Source organism: Euwallacea fornicatus, chromosome 10 (genome assembly GCF_040115645.1).
Source record: "Euwallacea fornicatus isolate EFF26 chromosome 10, ASM4011564v1, whole genome shotgun sequence".
Classification (NCBI taxonomy): Eukaryota; Metazoa; Arthropoda; class Insecta; order Coleoptera; family Curculionidae; genus Euwallacea; species Euwallacea fornicatus.
This window is the reverse complement of record NC_089550.1, coordinates 907,749-924,955: the sequence shown is the minus strand read 5'-3', so window position 1 is coordinate 924,955 and position 17,207 is coordinate 907,749. Positions and strand designations below refer to the sequence as shown.

The following is a 17,207-nucleotide window of genomic DNA, read 5'->3' as shown; positions in this document are numbered from 1 at the left end:
CTCTTTCTTGTAGTCTAAATCCGCATGTGCTCTCCCACCTCTATGAGTACTGAGCACAGACACGAAAATGGCGGTGTTGAAAGAGACTTTACCTCCTCGGCGAGTAAAGACAGAACTCCCTCTGTCAACTTTATTGTAGCAGACATGAAAAAGATGTTCCCTTTTTTTGCCTTAATAAAGCTTAAAAATTTTATATTTTTTTAATTCCGATTTCTCAAGGCGTCTCAAGCCGATTTTGATAGACATAATACTTTCATGAAACGTCATAGCAATAAATAATATAAAGTGACCAAGTCCACCATTTGCGGACATATGGGTAGTGAAAACAAATAATTGAATGAAAGAAGAAATAGAGGAATCAGCTTTATCACCGAATGGAGCATATAATTTGAAATTCTATTAAAAAAAAAATTAAGAAATGGAAAAAATGTAATTTAATTTTTTTTATATCACCCTGTAACTCAGAAACGAAGAATTGGGATCTACGTTAAGAGTAACTTTAAGTTAATAGTTAAATTATAAAGTTAAGTGCAAAGTAATCCAGCTAACCTAAATCAATCCTTTCTAAACTCTTGATTATAAAACCTAGGACACCTTGTATAATAGTAATCTTGAATACGATCTTTCTGTAGAGTCGTTTTTCGTTTAACTTCCGCCTATAATTTATTTATAACGTTAAAATTTAAACGTAATCATTTGATTTAGCGAGGCTTTTACATCGACAATTGCCTCCCACAAATTTCCCATGCTGCATTTGCCATGTGCTTCTTCTCGTTCAGTTCATCAGCTGTGTTGTGTTTTTGATAGGAAGATGCGCAGGCGCTGTTAATATAAGCAAGAACATCGAGCAGAGCAAGAAGCAAAAAGAGACAAGGCCAAGCCAAGACACTGACAAACACGGGTGCCAGGTCTAGGAAAATTTCTGTAGATCTGGGACATTTAAAGGACCGTCTTGGAGAAAGCAAAACATTTCGAAATAAATTAAATACCTACATTGACCAAAAATATAAGCTTTTCAAGTATATTTTTTCGAAGAGAAACGTATTATTTTCCGTTATTTGTAAAAAAACAAAATAACTCCCGTTTAGGGAAATAAAGGGATTTTTTTGCTAAAAATCTGTCCACCTACAAGGCATAATATTGAAAGGGCTGTCCGTAAACAGCGCCGGAAAGAAGGCACCGTGAAGGTAGCCAAAGAAATAAAAGGGTGTTTAATTTATGGTACCTATACATACATAGGTACGAATAATATTGTCGGACTCGAATTATTCATGCCAGAACTTTTCTTTAACACAATTTGATATGGAAGAAAGGGGGGTCTCAGATTAGCATAGAATTTTCAGGCAAATAGATTTGTTATTTACCTTTATAGTCAATAAATCAAACCCAGGACAACTGTGCCAAGGCCATATTATCATTCAAAAAGTAAAGACGATTTTCAGATAATTTAAAATTTAGGTAGAGTTGCCAGCACATTTATCTCTGCAGCGGCTCTTAATGATCGATTTCACAGCACGTGGCATGGCACGTAAAACCATATTATAATCTTCATTTAAAGGATGAGTCATTAAACTTCGGGGATTTTTCCTTTAAATTTTCACAATTCACTTATTATCAACCCAACCTCCGTAACTTTACCTGTTAATTAATATGGTACAGGAAACAATAGTAGAGTCTTCGGTGCTGAGTCGTTTTCGGATAATGCGTCATCTCTGGTAGAGTCCCGCAGTTAGTCCAAATTCGTCATTAGAAATGCTCTAATGTGACGGATTTTGACAGCTATAAATGACATACTGCTCTATATGGATGGTGACTGGCGTGTTTTGCCAGGATTCGATAGAGCTCAATCAGCTAATAAACAATTTTATTAAAAACATTTCATTGGAAAATTTCTAGATTTAATTCAATCTGTTTCCTTAATTATTACCCTGTTTGAATAACGTTTCTTCCACGTTAAAAACATTTCCGAATGGCTTATTTTATAAAACAGTATACTCAGGCAGATCAACCTGTAGCTCAGCTACATGTTCCGGACTCAAGTTCTTCAAGGGAGCTCTAGCTGATCCCACATTAATAGGACTTACAAAATTCATTGCCACTTTCATTGTTGGAATCCAAGCACCGTTTTTGGTAATAACTTTGCAGGCAGCTGTAAGTTTCTCCTGAATAGCTCTGGCGTCCGACACCCTGTTCTCCTTTATTGCCTTCATTATTTGAACGAAGTGACCTGGCATGAAATTCAAGGATGTTGCAATGACGGAGTCGAATCCGATGGCAGCCGCAGGCTCTACCAACTAAAAATTCTCGAATGAACTCAACTTGTTCAGTGTGATTACAGACGTCTTACAGTATCAGCTCCCAAGAATACTGCATATCTTCCACCCGCAGCTTTAAGAGCATTGTAGCCTTCAGATAGATCATTTGAGGTATATTTAATTCCGTGGAAAGTCGAGATTTTCCCTACTGATAGGTTCAGAAACTGCTCCATGTTGACTAAAGTCGACTATGTATACCCAGTGAATTTATTTGTAACGTTACATACTGTTAACGTTGCTCCACATGGGTATGTGGTAATAAAGGAGAGGAGTACTGGGGGCAACTCTAGAGATTTGCTGCAAATATTCGATTAAATCCTGAGGAGTCGTGGGCTTCAAGTAAAGCTCAGGGAGGGTGAGAATTGAGTCGGCTCCAATGCTCTCAGCGTGAGCTGCCAGCTCTTTGACGTCGGGGAGGGGACAACCCCCTACTTGAATCATAATGTGTTGCTTTGTGAGTTTGCCAGCAGCCACCCAGGCTTCGGCTAAGAGCTTGCGTTCTGGCACCGAGAGAGATGTACCCTCGCCAGTTGATCCATGAACTACCAAAGAGACAAACGTTTTCTGTTTTAATTTGATTGATTCAGAAGACCCTTGAAGGCTTTTTGGGAGAAAAAGAGTTGAACGACAACAATAGGGTTTTTTCTTCAATTATTCGACAGAAACGAGATGACGGAGGGTATCAGAGAACAAGAATCTGCAGATTAAGGAGATGCATAAGATTTAGAGGCTGTCAAGTTTAAAATTTTTCTTTGTGGAGTGACAATGATTCTTACTTACCTAAAACTGCTGGGACCCCATTGTCAGCCAAAAACGTGGCATAATCTGGAATAACGGATACATTCACCGACCTAAAAATATTATATTACGATTATATTCGTCTATATAATTGATCGACCACCGTTGATTTTTGAAAATCTAGTTTATAGAAGAAAATGATGAAATCCTGATTTAACGCTCGCACTAATGGGTCATAAGCAGACCAGTGAAACTGGCGTCCTTTCCATAACATTAACTGTTAGATTAGTTCGCAAGTGAATATTTATAATCGTAAATTATAACGCATTTTTGGCTAAATTTTTAATTGGTTCAAACTAGAAGACGATTTTGCTTTAAATTATTACTTGCTGATACACCTTTTGACTCCACGTTTTTCCACACCGTGTAAGTCTATGTCTAAATACCAATGAGTAAAACGCATCGTAATTGACCAAAATTACGTGCCCACTCTGTATATTTTAAAGAAGGCGCGGATTAGCGTTTTTTTTATTAAACTTACCAGTCTGAATTAAAGGCTGTGAAGACCGGTGCCATAAGGCCTCTAAATGTGAAACTGGCCTGAAAAATATCGATACAGCCTTGAGTTTGCCTCATTATCGTACTAAATTACAAATTTGAAGTAATTTACAATCAAGGCAGGTGAAGTAATTTTTCCTGCCCGAGAGAAAAAATTGTTGTCCACTTATGTTGAGAATCTGTATAAAGGCAAACTCTGTGATAAACAATCCTACTAGGCTAACCCCTAAGATGGACGGACCCAGGTCCAGCAAGAGGAGACTGTTGTGAAGCATCGCTACATCAGTTGTGCTCTACAAGGCCCTGATATGGGAAGGGGCGACGGGATTCCACCGCAACAGGAAAATGCTGGGAAATGTGAACCAAAGGCTAGCCCTAATCGTTACAAGCGCTTGTGGAGCGGTACCGCCACCTGCACTGGAGGTTCTGGCAAGATTGCCGCCAATTGACTTCCCAGTAAATGAGTATTTTTACATATATAGAAATGACAATAAAGGGAAGCAGAAGTAGACTAATGGGGGCACAGACAGTGAGATAGACGAAACACCAAGGCTGGATCAGGGTTTTTATTTAGGATCTGAGGGCGCGATGCAGCACAACTGGGAAGAGACTATCGAAGCCAGGTGCTCAGAAGACATACAGTTTTCTGTTGATGCTTGAAGAGGGTTAATATGTGGGAAACTGAGGAGTGTTGCTTCTGCGAGGAATCGGATAACCCCGATCAGACGATATTCGGATACTAAAAGTTTGCCGATCTGAAAAAAGAACTCGGTAACATTTGCATGGTGACGAAGGCGCGTGCGCGAAACTGCTATTGAAATCAAATAGACATTGGGATGTAATTGGGGGGTACTTGGAGGCAGTGATGAAGATGAAAATGGAGGAAGAGTGGAGCTGCAACCAGCATCAGATATCCCGAGAAACACCATAAATGACATACAGGGTTATTCGCGTTATACGGCAGCAAATGTTGAGGTCAAAATACGTGACATTCAAAAAGCTTTGCTTTCGGGCTATATGGGGGTCTATTATAATTAGTTTTTAAAACTATTTTCATAAAGTAAACTGTAAGGGTAATCTACAGATTATTTTTTCTCGAGTTGACAATAAAATTGTTATTGTTCCAATGTAGGTCGTACAAATCGAACTCTTTATGGTACAACGGAACGAATATCAATTCTCTAAATGAAACGTGAAGCACTAGCCATGGAAAGATATAGGCGACTGCTAAATCAAATACAGGCAATAGTGAAGAAGAGTGTACAGTGATTATTTGAAAATACAAATATGGCTGGTTTAACATACTGATGAATTCCAGACTTTCAATTCCTACTTTGTTGATGCCCCGTCCATGTCCTTATTCTAAAAATATTTAAATAACACACTTACCATTACAACAACGTCAGTCTTTCAATAATAATAGTAGATCAACAAATGATTATTTTATGTATTTAAATGAGCCAGCAACTGGTATGGTGTTATACTTGACATTGTTTTATATTAGGTCTTCTGCGCACTGATAAGGCGAAAGATTGGGCCTATTCATTAATTAAGTATAACCAAATCAGAATTGTTGATTACGGCGTTTTCCTCAAATGTTATCTAAAACACAAATTAAACACCGTGTGTTTTGCTAAAAATTAAGGAGATGGTACGCATACATGTTTACGAGTCTATTTTGTTAATACGAAAATTGTCGTTACGCGAGTACGCATGGCAAATTCAATATCACGGAAATAAGTCAGTGGCTTGTGCCCATAATTCAAAAGTCCGCGAGGAAGGGGAAATAAGTCTTTTTTCTTTCCCTTCGCGAATAAATCCACTGCTTTGAGGTATTATTTTTTCCCGAAATTCTATTTGCTTCGGTGGTAAGAAACTTAAAAAAAAAATGTCGCTTCTGAGCTATTGAGGCGAGGAATGTCCATCCATTTTACACATTCACATCTTGAAAAAAAATACTGATAAGAAAACCTTGCAGGGCGAAAATGCCGAAAACAGACACTTCTGCAAAAAATCACGGTTATTACGCGCATTATCGCACATCAAGTTGTAACGCGTCACAAAAAAATCACATAAAAAATGTTTAAAACATAAAAATTGACCTTCGAAAGATTTTATTTGCAGTATAAGTAAATAAAGTATGAAACGTTAATGATAGGGAAACGACATTATCGTTATGTTCTCTTATATACATGCGTATCTGCATCCAAGCTCAGAAAAGAGGATTTGCATAGCAAAATCGAATTATTATGAGGTAAATTCCTGAGCAGAGGAGGAACAATGGGCACATTACAATTGAACGTCAGTGATTTAACTATATTACACTAGACGGTAAGAGCAATAGAGCAACAGAAATTTTTGGCGAGCTAGTTTTATTTTTAACTTGACCCCATAGTGGACTCTATGTCGACTCGAATGCGAAATAGCCGCTAAGATTTTAATGGCACCGAAGACAAACGAAAAGAGACGTTATCAGCGAGAAGCTTTCAGTATCAGAAAAGTTTTCGATAAGTATTTTCTCGAACATCTTAACCTTTGACCTATGGATGCAAAAATTCAATTAGTGTCCAAATCCATTCGCTGGCACATCAGACGCTATTGACGCCAATACGTTCCTCAAAGGGTAAAGTCGCCATTTTATCAAGGTAGCAATAAAGAGCATTCAGAAAAACAGCTTAAAAATTTACCAGGCGATGCCTTTTATTTAAAGACAAAAACTTAAATTTTAAATATATTCCTGTATTACCTCCCCATACAAATTAACAATGGTGATTAATACCGAGAACGAATTCTCTAGGGTTTCAACTTAAGTATTAATCCTCTTCCGAACGTCCGTTATTTCTCAATAAAGAGTCGTTTAAGCGAATCTTTAGAGTAAATTTCCGCATTCAAACGCATTTAGAATATTTACGTTTATTTTTGGAACCCGCGACAGCAGGTATTAGTTTTAGGTAAAAGTGGTCGTTAAGTGAATTTTATCTTTTTTATTATATCTGTTTTTCCCAGAAACGTGTTGTGTTCTTGATGAATTTGAAAAGTCGTTGGCTCCGCCGTTTTTGTCGAAGGTGTGGCAGTCACGGTTTGGAATGCGCCCCTGAAAAGGATCGTGAAAATTGCAGGTGTCAGCGCATGTATTGCTCACAAAGGTTTTGCGTTACTATAAAAGTTAGACTTCATTTTAAGGGATTTGGGCCTTTAAAAGTTGCATTACAAAATTGGCTGAAATTTCAAGTGCGCCAAAAAACCGCACTAGATCAATAATTTATTGTACCAGGTCCAACGGAATACATGGATTTACATAAAAGCGCCAATAGAAAACTATAATGTTCGCATTTTCATATTACTGCAGTGCCACCATAGTAACCACCGTGTAGTAACACGCATTCTAGTACTGCCGACTGAAAAGGGCGAGTAACAAATCATAACCTAAAATGGTAGTTTATGTCAAATTCAATGTCAGAATTACTTTGTTTTCTACGTTAACGTTTTGCCCGCTAGGCGTCGCGTCGCAGTAATTTATATTCCTAATTTGTAGATATAACCGAAAATTCAAGTTGTAAACGTTGTAAAGTGTCGGATTTTCGTTGCGATGAGACGGGTTCAGGTTTCGGTCGGGTAAACTTTTTAAAAAATTTTATTTTGTATGTGGTTCATAGGCGTGGGAAAAATATACACATAACTCGCAAAAAAGTTACTTAACCCATTAGCATAATTATATTTTTAATAAATAGCTTGAATAGGTCGTTAAGGAAAATAACAAATTCACTTACCTTAAAAATTTATATTTCATCTTTCCGTTACTCCTTCCAAATCAGATTGAGTTAATTATAGATCGTACCATGGACACTTCGTTTTAAATTCACTATTTACCTTTCCCTACCTACCACGTGAATCCTTTCCGCTTTTTTTCACGCAGGAGCATGATTATTTCTTTATCTTTTTTTTTTACTTTTTTTTTTTACTTTTTTTTTAATGAAAAAAATCCGATGCTCCACGAACTAGTTATAACTCTGACTGTCAAAGCCTTAATCCGGAACTGTAGATCTGTAGCGTTTGTCGTTTACCGACAGCTCTCCTGGACGCATTCTACCGCAAGCAGGCTATTTACCGCCCCAATTATCGCTCCACATAACTCCATATTCAGAAACACTTTCCGTGGTCTGTAGGTACACGTGCCGTACATCGAAAATGGTGGCACTTGGAAAAACGTTGCTTCCTGGGCAAACAAGCGCGAAGTCCTATCACGTGCCTTTTTATTTTTTTTCAAGCCCTTGTTGTCACAACACACTGCAGCGTGGCATGCCCTTAAGGGCGCCATACACGACGCAGTTTACCGCGAAGCGTGATGCGTTCTTATTTGGCCACACACATGGACATTTCCAAGAGCTAAATACTCTATTGTCGTTTTAATTTATATACAAAGGTAGATTGCACAACGCAACATCTTGACTGCGTGTTCTAATCTAAAGCTCAGTCTGTACACGTCGCTCGCATATACACATTAAAAAAAAAAAAAAAACGACAAAATTCGCAGACAGAATTTTAAAAGTACACTTTTTTCATTAATATGATGAATAAATTGCAGTTTTGCCGACCAGAAGGGCTTTGTTCTAGTAATCTCTATGGTGTATGATCTCCTTTATGCTTATGTTCTCCTTCTTCTCACTCTCAACTATCCTTGTTATCTTCAATGCTCTTCACTTGGAAGTATTGGATTGGATCGCGAAACTTGATCTTGGTATACAGCATGACCAATGCATAATAAGCCATCACCATTGAGTCATCAATGAGTTTTTTGCACTTTGGAGCTTCACGTACTTTTTTTAATCAGAAGAATAATTTTAGGAAAAAAATATTTTTGGGAAATAGAACAATGCTATAGGGGACTAGCTATATGGGGTGCATATACACCACTTTAAGTTGTTAAAAATCTTCGCTTTTCATAGAATAAAGAGGTTTTTCCCATTAATAAAAAAAGACATTAAAAGTGCCCAATTTTGACAAATAACTTGGTTAGTAATTCCGAAAATGAAAAATTTTACCAAGAAAGTGCCAATTCTCTTTTTATTCATTGATTTGATATACAGGTGTCCCAATAAAAAGTAATAAAACGGCAACATAGCCGTTTATTATCATAGAATCGGGTATCATAAAGTCTACCTGCAGAACTGTGTATATAAGGGTAGTTACGGGTGGGAGGAAGGCATAACTAAAGGGCAAGTACTGCTAACAAGAGGTAGCAAAGAAGAAGGTACGAGACACGTGGTAAATAGTGACAGTTTTAAAGGAGAAAAGTATTAGTGTTCCTGATGGCAGAATCTATAATTAAGGCCGTGCGGTGTAACCGAAAAAAGAAAAGGAAGATGAAAAATAAGCCTTTAAGGTAAGGTAGTTTGTCGTTTACGTTTTTCTATGGGATGACTTAGGAGTGTCGAACCCTTAGAATTAAAGGGTTTCATGCGGTGTTTTTCGAAATTGCACTTGAAGCAATTTTCAAAGGAATTTTTTGCAACGTTTTTGTTTTAAACCCGAAAAATTGGCAAATTGCACCTTTTGTAGGAGACCCAGATTACTTGCATGACAATTATTTGTTGTTTTCTTGTCACCCCATTTATTTGCTAAAATTGTAACGATGATCTTTGGGACAATTTTCAATGCAGATTAGATACGATAAAAATGATTTTCCCAAAAAATAAATATTTTCAAAAACAAATTGAAAAACGCGATTTTTATTGAAAGAGAAGATATTTGTATATGCGGAAGTGATCTTAACCAACTTTTGGTACAAACCGTGATACCATGGTCTTATTGGCGATGATTGTTAGCACAGAGATTGATTACATTTTGTGTTTTCCACGCGGACCTGGAGAACATAATGGTGAATTGCAGAGTGACGGTGATGACAGACGCGGTGTCTCGTACGACCTCAATTGTTGCGTAGATAGTACCATTGTTCTGCGGGGTCTAGACGGAGTAAACTTTTTAGTCTAAAATTACCAAAAATTCCTCCTAAAGTTCTTAAAAGTTACCAATATTTGAAAGTTATTGAACTTTGAAGTGCAGCCTCAATGACCTTTCGACCCCAATTGCGGTGCGCATTAAAGGAGACGATAATGTCACGGCTGAAGTAAACTTTGGGCTCATTTGCTTTTGGTTGCGGCGTTTTTGTAGTGTTTCACAGTATCAAATATCTACTGCAAGACTGAAAAGTATCGTACAAAAACCCGATAATTCGGGCTGAGGTGGTGGAAAGCGGTCATCCTTGTAACTTAGTAACTGTAGGCTATAGGTGCATGCTTCTGATTGAGCCAGTGGTGGTCCTAGTAGACGGTTAGAACTATGTTCAAAACCTTGACGGGTCGAATTACTAAGTGCGCAACTAAATTTCTGGGTTCGTTTGATCAATGAAAAATAATAGATAATTTCAACAGAAATACTTCAAATGATTCATTTAAAGCATCGTCCCTATCTACCTACACAATTTTGCCATCTTTCTGGTAACACATGAATGCCGCGACGATAAAACCACGTGTCTTTGGACCGAAACCATTCATCCAACCAATTTTACACTTCTTCGAAATCGACCAAGTGTAGCCCTGCCAAACCTTGTGCCTTCGACCGGAACGAGTGTGATGGGAAGGGGCCAGGTCTGGCGAACATGGCGGGTGCATCAGCAGATTTCATTTCAATATTTTCAGGGTGTCCTGGACGATGGAAGTGCGATAGCATGGAGCGTTCGTTCACTTGTTCGTGTCTCCTGTTCCATTTTGGTTCCTTTTCGAGCAATACATGGTTCAGATTGATAAGCTTTTGTCGGTAGCGATGTCCATTGATGTTTGAGCAGCTCACAGTACACGATTCCTTTCTGGTCCCCCCGAACGCACAGCATTGCATTCTTTCCGAAGCGGCTTTTTGACTTTCCACCCGTTTCTCAATCAACTCATACGACATGCATTTTTCCTCCATTGGAATTTTTCCCATAGCGTGTAAACGTCTGAAAATACCTTGGCGAGTCACGTTTAATGCCTCCGCAAATTGATGTGGTGTTTGCGTATCATCCTCATCCAATAACGCTTGCAGATCGGCGTCTTCAGTTATTTTTAGTCTTCCAGAGCGCTTCTTGTCCTCAATGTTGAAACCGCTACTTCTGAAGCGTTTAAACCAATGTTCGCAGGTGGTTTTCGATGGTGCACGTTCGGCGTAGGTCTCCTCAAGCAAATGACGTGTTTCAGGTGCAGTTTTTTTTTTCGATTAAAGCAGAAAAGCAAAACTTCCCGCAAATGCTGTTTAATCGGCACGAAACTCGATTTGTTCTTAGAAAAGATGCATTTGCGTTGCGATATGTGTCGGTATTACAACCATTCTTAAGAACTGCTCAAGCTATAAACAAAACATAGTTTCCGCCATGTATGTCGACTACATGCGTCGTTAGCGCCATCCATGTGTGAAACCCGGAAACTTAGTTGCGCATCTAGTAACGTCACAGAATTCACAGATTTACAAAGAGCATGCTGGCGAAAATGAAGAAGTCCTGAATACTTTATACATGAATATCTGTGGTTATCTGTCCGATTCTGATGGCATTTTTCTGAAAGCTCTCCATATTTTAGCTATTTTTAATTTCCAATTTTTCTTTTAGCTCTTGCGCATCAACTGATACGGGTATCATCTCCGACAACCGTCTATCCACAGATGAATGGTTAGTTCAAAACACCCTGCTATTTGTCATAAACTTTTTGGGGGTACCCGACGTGCTCCGCTGCAGACAAGTCTGCAAGCTGTGGCGCGACATAATTGACTCACATCATCCTACATGGCGATCGCTTACATTTTCCCAAAAACACAAACTGAAGATTGATCAAATGATTCCATTCCTCCGAGGTGTCAAACCGCAATATCTAAGATTTATTGGATGCGAATTTGTGGTGCCGTCTATTGAAACCTCTTTAGAGAGCTCAGAAGAAGCGAGACTAAAATCTGTCTTTCAAGAGTTGTGCATATGTAATTACCCGCGATTCCCACACGAGATCGTGCCACGTAAGGTTTACCTCGGCTGGTTTGCTGAAACCTCGGAACTCAAGATTACTCTGTCGTCGTGTTACCATAGCTACCACATATCCGATGAGCGCAGAATCATACAGTCTCTGCCGGGATTAATAAGAGAACTCGATAATTTTAAATTGCTCTCGATAGTATGGCACATTCGTCAAAAGTTCTATCGTCCCGAGGAACTGGCCCTTCCTCGATCCAGCTACATTCCTAAAACTCGGAGTAAGTGCACGGAGCTGGAAAGCATATTCGCTCAGTTTCTGAAAGATTTTCCCGATTTAAAGGAATTGCGCTTTGAATACTATGAATTCCCCAAGAAGAACATTACGGAAACGGTGAACAGCGTTAGAAAACTACCTCACCTGACATGCTTACAATTAAGCGAAATTGAAGTTCCAGAGGGCTTTGAGACGGTGCTGAAGCTCTGCACCAACTTAAACGACTTGATAATCTCACCTCTATTGAACAAATCATCCATGGGCCGTATCAACGGTAGGATATTCGAAGGGGTCAAACACTTAGAGCTAAAAAATTTAGTCTGGTTTTTTGCGTACTCGTATTTGCAGGAGTTCCGAAAGCAATTTTTTGTAACGTTCAGTTATAAGCTCGAGAGCTGGCAAACTGTGCCTTTTGTGGGGGACGCAGATTGCCTGCACGAGAATTTTTTCGATCCAGAACACAAGTTGCCAGCATGGAGATTGATAACGTTTCCAGATCTGAAGGAGGAGCTGCAGAAGTTGATGGTGAACTGCGAGGTGACGGTGCAGATGCAGATAGACATACTCTATTTTGAGTTTAATTGTTTTCGGTAGGACTAAAATACTAACTGAGGTGTAAATACTTTGATTAAATTTAGAAAATGTCGGCGCCGTAAAATTAAACTTCGCAAGGCGCTCTTAGAAAAAAAAACCTGTAAAATCGCGCTTCTACCGCATCGAAGATTCTTCATGTCAATCCTAACCACACCGAGCCCTTTTCTTCCATAACCTGTGCCGAAAACGTCATTTTAATGAGAAATTTCCTTTACCGCCAGTTTTCCACAACTTCCATTCTTCTCTCGCTTCATCCATTCATCTGACAACTTTGATATTTCAACAACGAATCTTAACTCCGAGTCAATCGCTCGCGAATTACAGCGGTAATTTGCACTGGTGCAATTACAACTTTCCAGATCGCTCCAGCAATTTTCGTGCAAACAAGTGCAATTTGCGCCGGTGCAAAAATTATCGATAATTTCTCGAGAAACACTTAATGTTGCGCTTGATATGTTGCATTATCCTTGATAGAACTCCTATAAAATTCTACTAGTAAAATGTTCTTCGCAAATAGGTGGCATTTAGTTCATGTATCTCTTTTCCGAATATGACGCGCGCATTCCTGCTGTTTTTCACAGGTCGGGGATCAGAAAAGGGTAGTTAAATTTAACCGTGACACTTTAGAATAATGAAGAAAAATGTTTGCGCCTATTTTTAGTGGTGTCTACTGAACTGCGATTTTGCCCAAGCCCAATGCCCAAATGATAATACCAAATGGGCAAATATTCGATGCACCTAAGGAGGCGATAATTGTATATTGGGCGTGCCAAATGTGGCGGATATCGGATATTTCAGGCTTGTTGCATTGGGCCGAAAGCTTTTGTAAATTTTTTTCACTTGCTGATATTATTTTAACCTTAAATAGATATGTAGTGGCTTCTTCCAAAACTTGTTACGTTAACATAGTAAAATAAATTAATTGTTTACCTAAAAACTGTTTTATTTTGCGATAATTGACCACCTCAAGAATTAGACCTCGCTGAATCACATGCTCCCGCACCATGGGAAAACTGGTAGATGGTAGTTTGCTAGTTAAAAGCAAAAGTTGTTTATCGTGGCTTTTTTTGCTCACACTGTATATTCGCAACAGTAACACCCGATTATTTTACCGATCCAAAATCTCTACGTAGAATATGTGCAATTATCCTAATTTACGAATGATCTAACTGCATTTAACCAGTTTATATAAAATTATACATAGATTTTCTAGTCCCTAAAAAGTCGAAACATTGTTTTAAATTTGTCCCCTTGTATCGCGGTTATTGTCCGCTTTTAGATATAGGCATTCTAGGTTATTTCTTATTATTGTGGCCTAAGAAATCTGCGGAGGAATTATATACCAATTATATAAAATGGAACACCCGGCGTACAAGGTATCCCAACAAGGAGGTCAATGTGCTAACTACAGATTCTTTGACCGCAAATAAACTTAAGGGTAGGTAGCAAATTGGATTCCTAATTCTCAAAGCTTTAAGATATATACATATATATAGGGTGTTAAAGTTCAATTTCAAATAAAATATTTGAAATATTTTTTAAGGTATTTAGATGAAATTTGAATAATTTGCAAACTGATCACGAAACAGGGTGATATTTTTCCAGAGTCAGACATCTTTTTCCTATTAACAAACCATTTAATTATCATTAACATCGCGCACCACACTCGCAGATGTGGCGGGGTGATACGCAGTTCCACTTCTACAGAAGTACCTGCAGTAATAGATGTCGAAACGCTTGATGTTATAAAACATTAATTGTTATAAAGTCGTCTTTCTTTCCCGACAATCAACAGATATTTAAATTTAAACGGGCAACTGAATAGAGGGCCACAATCCTGTCCGAGGAAACAGTAAAAGTACGCGAATTTTTCAAATAGTACCCTGATCGTCAATAGAACCCGTAAAAATTTTATCCGTTCAAAAGAAGCTCTCAATCTTAATGGAAAACTGCATGGTCTAAATTGGAAATATCACTTTTACTTTTCGATATACTTACGTTCAGAGTTGAATTTGGGACACCCTGTACGGTAAATCTCAGTAATTTATGACAACAGCTCTGTGTGTCTTACAATCGCTTTACGCAACACTAAAAACGGTAATTATATAACGAATTTTTTTTCAATTTAGGAACACGATTTATCTCATGAGATATTTAAACGGCATTTTAACGCATCTCTTTTGCGTCGACGTTTAAATTTTCTTTTCTCTTTTAGCTCATCCCCGGCTGACGTCACCACGAGTACCTTGGGCGAGCGGCTGTCCGAAGATCACTGGTTCATCCAGAAGACCCTGCCGTTCATATTACCCTTACTAGGCGCATCGGATGTGATCAACTGTGGAAAAGTTTGTAAATCATGGCGGAGCATCATCGTTTCGGGCGAGCGTCTCTCTAAGGATGAATGGCTCGTCCACAACACCCTGCCGTTCATATTGCCCTACTTGGAAGTACCGGACGTACTGCGCTGCATGCGAGTCTGTAAGCTGTGGCAGGAAGTCGTTAACGAATCTACATTCTGGAGGTCCATTAGGTTAAATCGCTATACCTTGAATTTGGATAAAATGGTTTCGTTTCTCCAAGATGTTGGAACAAAAAATCTGAGAATTACTGAATGTAAAATTTCTGATGACGAACATGATTGTCTGAGGACAGGCGAACAGCTGAACCCAGATGAGTCGGAAGCGCTGCAGGTTTCCGTTCAAATGTATCCAGGATCTACGAAACTGGATATATACCTATGGGGATCGACAGCATCGCTTTTCAAAGAACTGCAACCTCACAGATTGACCTGCCTGTCAGAGTTACGAACGCTCAAATCATTAGTACTGACGAAGATTTTTGGCTTGAAAAGGGATTACAAGCGCAAACAGCAGATTTCCTCATCCAGGCCGCAGTTGACTCACTGCTCAACTTTGGTCAAATTCATACAGTCGCACTTGAACAACATTCACCCTTTAAAGTATCTGAGTTTTCTAATTTACGAATGCCCTAAATTCAGTCTTATGAAGACGATCAGTGATCTTGGATTCTTGCCCAACTTCCGGGGCCTACACCTATTGGAAATCCCCATCATGGAGGGTTTCGAAGACGCCCTGAATCTCTGCACCGACTTAAAATTTCTGAGATTATCGCCTTTGTTCCGCAAGAGACACGTGGCCCGCGATAACGGCAGGATATTCGAGGGGGTCAAAAAGTTAAAACTAAGAAACTTCATTTGGATATTTTCGAACGATTATACGTTTCAGTGTGATAAATTAGTGACCGAGGAGATGTCAGGAATCGCACAGGCATACGTGAACCATGACTTCCTCATACCCTTCATAGGAAACGCAGATTTTCTGCATGACGATTTCCACGAGTCCGAGCAACAGCTACCCTCGTTCAGACTGGTCGAATGGTCAGACTTGCAGGATGAGCTAAAAGCGCTGATGGTGGGGTGCAGGGTGCAGATAATCATGAATCCTATTTATTGATGTTGAAAAGCGTGAAAGGAAGAATTTTCATCGCTAGTTCCCCTTTATAGGTGCTTCCTAGCAATGAATACTTATGTAAAGTTTTTTAATAGAGTGTCACTCAAGAAATTTATTTTTGATGTAAATACATGAAATTCATAAAATATTCGTGTTTTTTTTCCATTCGTGCTTTATTTGTAAGAAAAAAACATATAAAACAGTCCCGCTGGACATTCCATGCCCAAACTAAATGGACTGGTAAACTGCAAGTCTGTAAGTCGCTTTATTTTTATATAAGGTGTCCTGAAACTGCCAACATACCGTATCGAACGAAATCGATTTGACTATCGGTCAATTTAATCAAAACAATAATACTTGCATAGTAATCTAAAAATTATTTTAAATAATAACGTGATGAAAATAACTACAAATTGCCAAAATCAATTAAAATGAATTAACAAAAAGTACAAATAAAAAAAACAAAAAAAATGCAATTTTCATGAATTTATCGCTGATTCACTAATGTTTCGTGCAACTTCCTTTATTATCCATGACACCACGACATCCCTTTGGCATGGATTCCATTAAATGCGATGTTATTGTGGCATGGACGGATTTCCAATTTTTTTCAACTTCTCCGAAACGTCCTTTCTCTCATTTCTCAATCGGATCTGGATCCGGAGACTAGGCGGGTCACTTCGGGGCACACGTTCTCCTTAGATTGCTCACATATTAACTTCTGCGACCGTTCTTTTCTACAACCCTCGATGGTTTTCTTCAAGTCAGTGGCGAATTTAGGGGGCGTTTTGCGCAATAAATATAAAATTGGAAATATAATCCCTCGATGGAGCGCATTTGCACGCTAAAGTACCGTGGTCGATTTGCTTTGACGTCTTCCGCATCGGCCAAAACCAACAGGTCTTCTGCAGGAAGGAGATTCTAGTAATTCGGGTAAAATCAAATGAGAATAAAGCAAATGCGTCTGCATTCCAACATTCATATGTAAATTTTAAACTTTTCGGTTTACTTTTAGGACCAAATTTTGCTCGATTCTGCAGATTCCGCAAGTACTTCTGACCGGCAGGTGGGACGGCAAGGCCGAATTTTTGGTCTCGTAACGTCTGCAGTGTTTGAGACCCTCAGGCTTTCCTTAATTAAATTATATTTGAAATTGATTATTTTCGGAAATATTTTGGTGACGTACGTAGCGAAAATAGAGCCATTATGACCATTAAGGCCCTTTAGAACTGAAGCGAGATCGCGACCTTCCACTTGCACTTGCA

At 38.7% G+C, this 17,207-nt stretch overlaps 2 protein-coding genes across 10 annotated transcripts in view; one reads left to right on the top strand and one right to left on the bottom strand.

Moving 5' to 3' along the window:
- Window positions 1-1,847: 1,847 nt before the first annotated feature.
- Window positions 1,848-17,207, bottom strand: part of LOC136341431 (N-acetylneuraminate lyase-like) — a 28,392-nt gene continuing 13,032 nt past the window's right edge. For 2 of the 5 annotated variants that reach the window (XM_066286420.1, XM_066286417.1), the window contains exons 3-6: window positions 3,096-3,140; window positions 2,543-2,857; window positions 2,348-2,493; window positions 1,848-2,294 (exon numbers count right to left, since the gene is read on the bottom strand). In XM_066286420.1, coding sequence (XP_066142517.1) covers window positions 1,980-2,294; window positions 2,348-2,493; window positions 2,543-2,857; window positions 3,096-3,140 — 821 coding nt within the window. In that variant the 3' untranslated portion in view covers window positions 1,848-1,979. Of the gene's footprint in view, window positions 2,295-2,347; window positions 2,494-2,542; window positions 2,858-3,095; window positions 3,167-3,594; window positions 3,654-3,705; window positions 4,061-4,996; window positions 5,214-7,381; window positions 7,498-17,207 lie in introns of those variants that run through there. The other 3 variants (XM_066286416.1, XM_066286419.1, XM_066286418.1) reach the window with 3 other exon arrangements.
- On the top strand, window positions 7,106-16,023 carry LOC136341422 (uncharacterized). Of its 5 annotated transcripts, none has more exons than XM_066286393.1 (3): window positions 8,573-8,994; window positions 11,251-11,882; window positions 11,928-13,403. In XM_066286393.1, the coding sequence occupies exons 1-3, from the start codon at window positions 8,921-8,923 to the stop codon at window positions 12,470-12,472; spliced, it is 1,251 nt and encodes a 416-aa protein (XP_066142490.1). In that variant the 5' UTR covers window positions 8,573-8,920; the 3' UTR covers window positions 12,473-13,403. The 5 variants fall into 5 exon arrangements, with proteins under 5 accessions (XP_066142491.1, XP_066142487.1, XP_066142490.1 ...); XM_066286391.1 differs by lacking the exons at window positions 11,251-11,882; window positions 11,928-13,403 and adding an exon at window positions 14,688-16,023 and having other exon boundaries at window positions 8,585-8,623; window positions 8,699-8,994; XM_066286394.1 differs by lacking the exon at window positions 8,573-8,994 and adding an exon at window positions 7,106-7,226 and having other exon boundaries at window positions 11,251-13,403.

What these genes read in the sequence shown, in the direction of transcription:
- LOC136341422 (XM_066286390.1), top strand. Translation starts at nt 8,921, where the DNA reads ATGGCAGAATCTATAATTAAGGCCGTGCGGTGTAACCGAAAAAAGAAA. An exon ending in ATGAAAAATAAGCCTTTAAG is followed by an intron (nt 8,995 to 14,687) that starts GTAAGGTAGTTT and finishes TTTCTCTTTTAG; the next exon opens with CTCATCCCCGGCTGACGTCA.